This window comes from Alosa pseudoharengus, unplaced genomic scaffold, assembly GCF_046254945.1.
Source record: "Alosa pseudoharengus isolate Yale_2024_CS ecotype anadromous, Long Island Sound unplaced genomic scaffold, YU_APseudo_1.1 YU_APseudo_1.1_scf_3, whole genome shotgun sequence".
In the NCBI taxonomy this organism is placed as follows: domain Eukaryota; kingdom Metazoa; phylum Chordata; class Actinopteri; order Clupeiformes; family Clupeidae; genus Alosa; species Alosa pseudoharengus.
In genome coordinates this window covers 36823315-36833053 of record NW_027468718.1, presented here as the reverse complement: position 1 = coordinate 36833053, position 9739 = coordinate 36823315, and the positions used below count along the sequence as shown (strand labels likewise).

The following is a 9739-nucleotide window of genomic DNA, read 5'->3' as shown; positions in this document are numbered from 1 at the left end:
CATACTGTGTATGGTATAAATACACAATAAAATGTTGCAAGCTTGCTGATAGTTCCTGATGGTTTGTTTTCCTGTAAATTAAAATAATTCTCTCATCAAGTTTGGTTCTTTAGTAAAATCAGTGATTTGAATGGTCAGGCCATCACTTGCATGTGTAAGTGCAGCTAGTTACACACAGAGCAGATTTTTTCCATGTGTAAGTCTGGTTTCCTTGCAGACCAAAGCCTCTATGCTACACAACTTGTAAACTGCATATTCATAAACATAAGCACATAATCCCATACAGACAATGCCCCTATGTGGAAACCTAATTGTTGACATTGTTGAATTGGCATTCAAACGGCATAGAAAATCATTTTTAAATATAGCCATAAGCCGCAATGAACAGAGTCCAAGCAATACTGAAATCAGCAGGTCGTAGCAGAGTGGAGGAGGAGGGCAGAGTCCAGCACCATGGCCAGTAGGAGATAGTCCCAACATCACCTCCAAGCCCAAGAACTTTGAGAATTATGATTGATTGTAGACCTTGAGTCCTGTTGGCAGCTCTCAAAAAGGAGACTGAGGACCACTTCAACAACAACGACCCACAGTGTGCATGACAGGTCATCCAACTGATCACCAACTACAAAAACAACACAACTGCACACGGTGACACCTCACTGGCAGAAGAACTTAAATGTTTCTTTCCCCGCTTTGAGGTGATAAATGCTGAGGTGGTCATCACACCCTCAACAGCCCACCACAGCAGCCACACCCTCTCTGTGCAGGAGCACGAGGTCAAGCATGTGCTTAGAACAATGAGCCCATCTTGAACACTGGGGGAGTTGTGTGAGGATGCTCTCACACAGGAGGCAGACACAGAACCACTGATAATCAAAGGGGAGTGTGTGCAAATATTTCAGTTTTCAAGTTCCTGGGCACACACATCGCTGAGGATCTCTCCTGGTCCACCAACACTATTGCAGTGGTCAAGAAGGTTCAGCAGCGACTCCACTTCCTGAGAATCCTCAGGAAAAACAACCTGGAGGAGAAGTTGCTGGTGTCCTTTTACCGTTACTCCATAGAAAGCATGCTGGCCTATTGTATCTTCACCTGGTAGGCCAGCTGCTCAGCTGCAGACAGGAGGGCCCTCCAGAGGGTTATCAACACCGCCCAGATCACTGGCTGTGAACTGCCTTCCCTGGAACACATCTTCAGTTCCTGCTGCCTCAGCAGAGCAGCCAACATACTGTTTACTGTTCATTTTAACTAAATTATTACTATAAAGTGTCTGCTAAATACAAAAACCTTCAGGTGAGGTTCACCAACGGGAGCATACAGGGGAATAGGTGCGTTGAATTAGGATTTATCCAATAGTACCTCATTCAGGCATATGGGTCAAAGGTTATGTGCATTAACGCATGTCCAAAACGTCAATATGCTTTTTTGGAAGTTGAAGCGCCCCCTAGAGGCCAAAGGGCACCATATTTCATAGTTATTACGTTGGTGGGTGTTACAGTCGCTCCTGCTCTAATAGGAACTGGTAGTGCATTTCACCAATGGGGAACAACAATTAAAAAAAAGTTTGGATTGCCCTGAGCATAGGGGTGGCAGAGCCAGACGTCGTTCATCTGAGGAGTGCAACGGTCGGGAGGTAACACATGCCTGTATGAGGGCATTCAAGTAAGTGGGAGCGGAACCAGAGAATACTTTGTAGGCACGCGTAGCCAGTGTAGCTAATACACGTGTAGCTTATTGCTATTACTAAAACACAAAGCCCAGGAGGTGTCATTGTGAGATTATGTGAGAGGAACATTTTACTGAAACATGCTCTCATTTTACTAAAACATGTCCATTTTACTAACTTATGTGCTCGTTTTTAATTAAATCCCCTAGCCTGTCAGATCGTTATAAACATACTTAAAATGTGTCACACATACACATTTTGTGTGAGGTCCTTCAATGTGTGTGCATCAGTGACAGGGGCTCTACAAGAACTTTTAAGCTCATTGACAGAATCTTCACTTAGACCCTGGTCATACCATGCACCACAATGTGGTAGATCTAGTTTATCTGGTCTTCCACTCTGTAGTTGCTTAAATGGCTACAAAAGCCTAAATAAATGTGTGCTGTAATGTAGGCTCTATTTCTCCACATGCACAGTAAACCAGTGTACACCTCTGGCAACATGTCCTAGTGTGTGTGCCCAAGGACTGTGAGAAATAAAAATGCATGAATATGATGATGACATGCCATGCAAAACTTCAGCTGTCTTGTTAAGACACTTTTGAGCGTTGAAAATCAAAATGCAGTCTATTTTGTCACAAAGAAACTCACACGCATAACATTGGACTATGTATACTGAAAACTGCTGGGGTCATCAGCTGGGGTTTGGGTTAAAGGAGAATACTTGTTGGTGTATTAATAGTATTTTTATTGAGTCAAATGCAGCAAATGACAGCATATCAGCATTGGGCTCACAAAATAATAGAAAAGTTTATCTCAATACTTCCAATAATGTATGCCCAAATGTGACATATCATATATCCAACACAGAACATACATAACATAAGGAAATTAAATATTCACTTGCCATCATATTACTGTATTAAAAAAGCTGATGGCAATTTTGTTGTTTGCCAAATGAATAAGAAGTTTTAACAGACAACTTATTTATTTTGTATCTAATTTTGTATCTTAATTTTGTATTTAAATACAACCCCAAAACAGAAAAAGTTGGGACGTTGTGTAAAATGTGAATAAAAACAGAATGTAATAATCTGCAAATTTCTTAAACTCATATTTAGTTGCAAAAAGGACACAGACAACATATCAAATGTTGAAAATGACAAATTTGACTATTTCATGGAAAATATATGTTCATTTTGAATTTGATACCAGCAACATGTTTCAGAAAAAGTTGGGACGGGGTAACAAAATGCTGGAAAAGTGTAATGATAAATAAAACAAAAGGAAGAATGTTTCACAACTAATTAGGGAACTGGGAACATGATTGGGTATGAAAAAGAGCATCCCAGAGAGGCAGGGTCTCTTAGAAGTAAAGATGTAGGGGTATTCATCACTCTGAGTAAACCTGTGTGCACAAATGATGAAACAATGTAATGCATGTTTAATGCTTCTTAACATGAAATTGTGATGTATTTAGGGAGTTCATCATCTGCAGGACATAATATTTTTAAAACATTCAGAGAATCCAGAGAAATCTTTGCAAATAAGGGAAATAGCTGAAAAACAAATTGGATGGCCGTGGTCTTTTGGACCTCAGATGGCACTGCATCAACACCAGACCTGTTTCCAGACCCATCATTGTATGGGCTCAGGAAAACCTCTGATAACCACTGTCTATATACCCAGTTTGATACTCAATTCTAAAACTACAGCCAACATTGTAACAGCTAAAATTGTATTGAGACATGATACAGAAAATACCACCATCTTATCTGGGCCTGAGCTTGTTCAAAATGGACTGAGGTAACATGGGAAAAGGTCCTGTGGTAAGAGCAATCAAAGTTTGCCATTCATTTTGGAAATCATGGACTCATCTGGGCTAAAGAGGAAAGGGCCTATCCAAGTATCGAACCTATCCAACTTGTTTTAGTGCTCAGTTCGAAACCCAACATCTATGACGGTGTGGAGGAGCATTAATGCCTACAGCATGGGCATCTTGCACATTTGGCAAAGCGCAATCAATCCTGAATGACGTATACAGGTTTTGAGAAACATATACTGCCATCCAGGCAATGTCTTTTCCAGGGACGACCTTGAATATTTCAGGAAAACAATGCCAAAATGAATTCTGCACATATTTAAATAGTATTTCTCCATAGAGGAAGAGTCCAGGTGCTAAGATGGCCTGTCTGCAGTCCAGATTTGTCAAATTAGGTGCATAATGGAATGGAAAGCATGACTAAGGATACCCATACCGTTGAGCAACTGAAATCCTATATCGGGGAGTAATGGGATAACATTTCTTTATCAAAACTGTAGCAAATGGTCTCCTCAGTTCTTAAACATTTACAGAATTGTGTTAAATGTAAAGGTGAAGCAGCACAGTGGTAAACATGCTCCCGTCCCAACTTTTTTTGAGACATGTTGCTGGCATTAAATTCAAAATTAACATATACTTTCCATGAAATAGTCCACATTTTCATTTTCAACATTTGATATGTTGTCTATGTCCTTTTTGCTACTAAATATGGGTTTACAAGACTTGTATATTATGACATTCTGTTTGTATTTGCATTTTACACAACGTCTCAACTTTTTCTGTTTTGGGGTTGTAGTTAGTTAATTAGTCCCTTATTGAGTGCCACTGAGATCTAAATATCTTTTCAATGGAGTCCTGGAACTGGAAGCAAGATTTCTGAAGAGAACACATCTTTCACGTCATGCTGAAATTCTCTCATTAACTGAAAAGATTATAGGCTTGCTGGAAGTCACCATTGCACTGACTGACAATATCCTCCACAAAGGCTTTCTCATAGTGAGGGAAATGACTTAAAAGCCTCATCACCACCCAATCCAAGTCAGCATCTACAAGAAAAAACATATAATAACATCATCATCACAATGAGCTGCCACAACATTAAAACTGGAGTATTTTCCAGGATAAAGAAGATGGGGGGGAGAAAGTTTGAGGGAGAGAGTACAAAGCTTTGTTCTTTCATTCTGCATGGGAATTGGAATAGGAGTGGAATCCCAGATGAACCCCCTGACCGACCAGCAGGACAGACAATAGCAGCTCCAGCTCCATCTAGGAGTGTAAGCGTCTGCTGGCAAGGGTGGGAGAGCATTTGTCTACACCACACCACATCCCCTCTGCCAACCCTGCTCCACAAATGGTGGCATCCTGATCAACCAACCACACACTAAGTGGGCAGAGCAGCTGAGTAACAAAAGGATGCCTCCATGACAACACAGGCAGTATGAGTACTTGAGTGAAAAGGCCCATCAAATAACCCTTGGGATGGTGCCAAGACACAGGAAATGGAGTAGGGCAAGTGGTGAGAGGGTATGAGCCTAATCATTGTGGTCATCTTGACAGACAGAGCAGATGCAGTATGGAAGGGCCTAATAAATCAGTGCTCACAGCAACTTAGAGACGAGATCGGACGCATAACATACCAAAAGCCAGATCTTGCAGATGAATGGTGCAAGTCATGAGTACAACAGAATTTCAAGGCATATCCAGCTGAAAGCTTGCCAGGATAGCCTCGGCTTAAGAGTGAGACATGTATACAATGTCTTTGGCAATCAGAGGCAGGACATCAGATTTTGGAAATGGCTGGCTAACCCCAAACCTCAATGGTGGCTAATGCAACATATCATCTCTATGATTTTAGTGTAGCTGGGGCTGAGCACACAAATATAATGTATCATTAAGGATTTTGGAAGACATGCAGGCACAAGGTGAGGCACAAATACAGCATTTGCATGACAAAATCTTAAGAGAAACCATGGACAAAGCTGAGAAATTATTAACATATGGAACTAGTTTTCGATCATGGACAGGTTTTAAATGTTTTTAACTGTAGACAACTCCCAGCAATAAATACATGGATCCTACTAAAACAAAGTGGAACTATGTGCCAAATTCCTGTGCTGTGTGTAATATTTCTAAAAAATGAACTGGGCTGAAGATTTATGACTTTTGTATGATTATGAATACAACTGAAAGAAAGTTGTATGGGATTAAAGTTTCTTACTAAAAAGGATAAACAACTGTGACAGAGAAACAAAATAGTCCAACATGTTGTCCATTTAACCCATCTGACTTATCTCCACTCTTGGATTTTGTAAGTCATGATGAACTTTAGTAAAAACCTTCAGGGTTTTATTTTTTATAATTTATAATAAAATAAGCTATGAAGTAAAAACTAGAACGACTGGTTTCCTTTAGTTAATATTTCCAAATGATTGAATCATTTCTTCAACTCCTATTTACTTCCCTCTGTTTGTCTGGATAGTACAGAACTCAAAGATCGAAAGTTGATGCATATATTAAACCTAGAACATGATACATGTACTTTGTGTTAGAAGTAGTTATTTCAGTTATATTGTAAATCTCATGCTTGGCTCACCAAACTCCTCTTTAGTGTTGGTGCGGATGTGTTCTAGAGATAACACAGCATCCTCTTGTGGCTCTTGCTTCAACTGACAACCTCCATACTGTGTTCCAAAAGCCTGCTCTGTGTTAGTGGCGCCAGCCTGCAGTCTGTCCAGGAAAGCCAGGTTTGCACTGTTCTCAAAACAGATATATAGCATTCAGACAACACACCAATCAGTTCTCCAAAATACTGTATAGCTGCATTACTATTACTACAGGTACACCCCCCTCTCCCACACACACCATTACACCATAACCTCCTCACACACACACACACACACCATTAAACCAAACCCCCCCAAACACATAGACCATACCCACACACCTTATTAGTGTACACCCCATCATCATCCCTGAAACCAACTGAGTTTCCTTTGCTGAATGCTTTGGATTATTATCCTGCTGGAAGGTCTAGCCATGTCTCATCCTCATCATCCTGGTGGATGGCAAGATTCTCTCGGAAAAAATGACTCAATTCATCATTCCTTCAACTGTATGAAGTCTGCAGTACCATGAGATGAAAAACAGCCCCACACCATGATGCCTCCACCTCCAAACCTCACTGTTGGTATGGTATTAAGGGTGATGCACAGTGCCATTACTCCTCCAAACATGGCGTGTAATATGATATCCAAAATGTTCAATGTTGCTCTCACCTGACCAGACTACATTCCCTCAGTATTTCATAGGCTTGTCCAAATGTTGCGTAGCAAACTTTAAATGAGCTTTGGCATGTTTTTCTTCAGTAATTGAGTCATGCGGGGTGAGCGTGCATAGAGGCCATGGCAGTGGAGTTTATATGTGTGGATTTACTCTGTAACAATTGAACCTGCTGCCTCCAAGTCTTTCTGGAGCTTTCTTCCGAATGGTCCTTGGCTCTTGGGCTACTCTTCTGACTATCCTTCTGACTTCCTGGTTAGAAATCTTACAAGGAGATCCTGTGCATGGCCGGTTGATGATGAAGTGATGTTCTTCCACTTACAGATAATGGCCCCAATGCTGCTTACTGAAAGATTCTGAAGTTTTGAAATGCATCTGTAACTAGTTCCATTGATATGTTTTGCAACAATAAGGTTGCGAAGGTGATTTTGTGGGTTCTAAAATATGCTGCACGATATTCTGACGATATGCTGCACTGAATCCTTCTCGTGTTCTTTCATTTGTCCAGCTAACTTTCCATTGAAACTAGCCATTTATGATTGGTTACAAAGTCGACATTCTGAAATGCATGATCTGCATGATCAAGGTCAAATTAACCAGTCATCACGCAGCCACTGTGTCAGCGGTACGAGTGCTGACAGTGACGGTGCATTTCTGATGTCAGATTATTATTCACTAGACCAGGGGTGGGCAAACTTTTTGGCTCAAGGGCCACATTGGGTTTTGAAAATTGGCCGGCGGGCCGCACAACAACCCCCGCCCCCCCCCCGCCCCCCCACGACACACGCATAAAAAAACAATTTTTTTATAGCCTATAATTTAGTGTGAAAAGTATTTGTTTTAAAATATTAATTGCTTAAAAAAATACTGCTAATTTTATGCTGTTTAACAAATGTATAAATTGTGCACTGTCGCTTTAAGACAGTCGCTTTAATTCACGTTTATTTCTCAATGATCTTCTGCCTGCTCCGCTATGGCTAGTGCTGTACCTACGGCTGGGCCCTTTCACCGTTTTTAAATGGTCAGTAGTGGGAACTACTGTTGCCTTCATGATTTCCTTTTAAAACTTTCTTATAAGATGGAGATATCAATTATCAACAATCACAAGCCAGCTGGAACCTGCGGCTCTCTCTCCCTCTCGTGAGTGCAGACGCGTTCCCAATTAAATGGATAGCATAATGTTCACGTTAGATCTGCTGCAAAGGAGATAACTAAGAGTTTACTTTAACATCTTTAACAGTTTTATTTAACATGATGTTTTGACATTGACATTGTAAACGTTATCTAAGGAGAGTGAAAAGCAGTTTGCAGTAAAGCTAACCAACGTCGTCTCTATCGCAGGAAAAAAATAGCGAGCAGCCTGATAACTAAATGAAATGCTCGGCGGGCCGGATGAAAGTGCTTGGAGGGCCGGATCCGGCCCGCGGGCCGCAGTTTGCCCACCCCTGCACTAGACTCTCTCACGTTGCAGTGCTTTACTTACTGTATATGAAGTAGCATTAATCAATATGAGGGGGAGAGGGGAATAAATGCCCCCCCAGGTGATGGTGATAATTAACCCTATAGCCGCCAGGGTTTAAAAAGAATAAATTGGATTTGTACATCAAAATTTCAAAGGGCCATGGCTTGCAAGTGGTCAGAGATAAAGTCCTACTGTAAATGTGAAAATCATTTAGTATGAACACAAGTTTATGAAGGGGGTAAATTTACTCATCTAATTTGCATATTATGACGTCACTGGATGGTAACCACCGTGAATTATGTACATTTCAGTAAATACTAGATGTTGAACATATTTGAGCAGTTTTACTTTCTTTTTTGTCATTTCACCGACATAACAAATGAACAGGAATACAGTCACATGTAAACCAACAATAGTAAACTATTACTATAATCACAAACCCTATGCTACTATACAATAAAGTAGCCTGGTCAAATCAGTTCCATATCGCGGGTGACTTTGTAGTTCTTCAGAGCCCTATTTTTACAACCCCTGCTGTCTATACCACGTCCATTACGGACACTATCATCACTATTGCCACTGGCACCTCCAGGTATGTTGGGCAAAGGGTCGAAATAAGCATGGTATGCTTAGTGGACACTGTCGCAAAGACGTACCTCCATTCACTGACGCACCGTGACTATCAGTCAATAGACGATCAATCATATTCTCCAAAAGGCAGATATTCTCCTTCAGAATCAGAATAGGTGAATAACAGATCCAAGACTTCATCACACGTGAATTTGGTGTATTTCTGCTTCAATTTGTGCAAAACTATGGCCCGCATCGCTTCCGCGTTATGGAGGAAATGCACGTCTTCTTCATGTGTTTCTCGCGTGTTTTTTGAATGCTTCCTGAAAACGTTGAAAAAAAAGGTTGAGCTTGAATCGAAGCTCGGGGTGTCTGCCAACTAGTGGTCAAGAGTACAAATGAGATTTTACACTGTTCTCGCGTCTATCGTCTGTTTTATTCAGTAATGACGCTTGTCGCAATATTGCGACATGGGCGGTTAGAGGGTTAAGCAGAGGGGGGGATATCAAGAACAGAAGGGGGATAAATCCCCCCCATCCCCCTGACAAATCGCACCCTGGATGTACCTTAAACCCCCCCTCCTTGCCACCCCCCCGTTAATGGAAAATGCAAGGTATGACCGTGGGTCAAAAATCGTGATACAAACTGAATCCTGAGTTTGGTGTATCGTTACAGCCCTACATCCTACGGTTGCTGAGTGACATTTGAATGAGATGACGGTCATATTATTCTTATTTTGGAATATGACCGTCAACTCATTCGAACTCAGCAACCATAGGATTACATCAGAAAAATGTGTAGTGGTCTCTTGATTTTTTCCAGAGTTGTATGTAAGCAATATGACAGGAGTGGGAATGGTGTTAGGACCTGTTGGTAAAGGATATCACCACAGCCGTAATTCGGCCATAGCAAAGATGGTTGATTACGAAGATACTTCCTGA

At 41.1% G+C, this 9739-nt stretch overlaps 1 protein-coding gene across 2 annotated transcripts in view; it reads right to left on the bottom strand.

The window, feature by feature from the left end:
- Positions 1-2396: 2396 nt before the first annotated feature.
- epsti1 (epithelial stromal interaction 1) overlaps positions 2397-9739 on the bottom strand; it is a 36429-nt gene continuing 29086 nt past the window's right edge. For both annotated transcript variants that reach the window (XM_076264186.1, XM_076264187.1), the window contains exons 9-10: positions 6081-6238; positions 2397-4533 (exon numbers count right to left, since the gene is read on the bottom strand). In XM_076264186.1, coding sequence (XP_076120301.1) covers positions 4406-4533; positions 6081-6238 — 286 coding nt within the window. In that variant the 3' untranslated portion in view covers positions 2397-4405. The remainder of the gene's footprint in view (positions 4534-6080; positions 6239-9739) is intronic.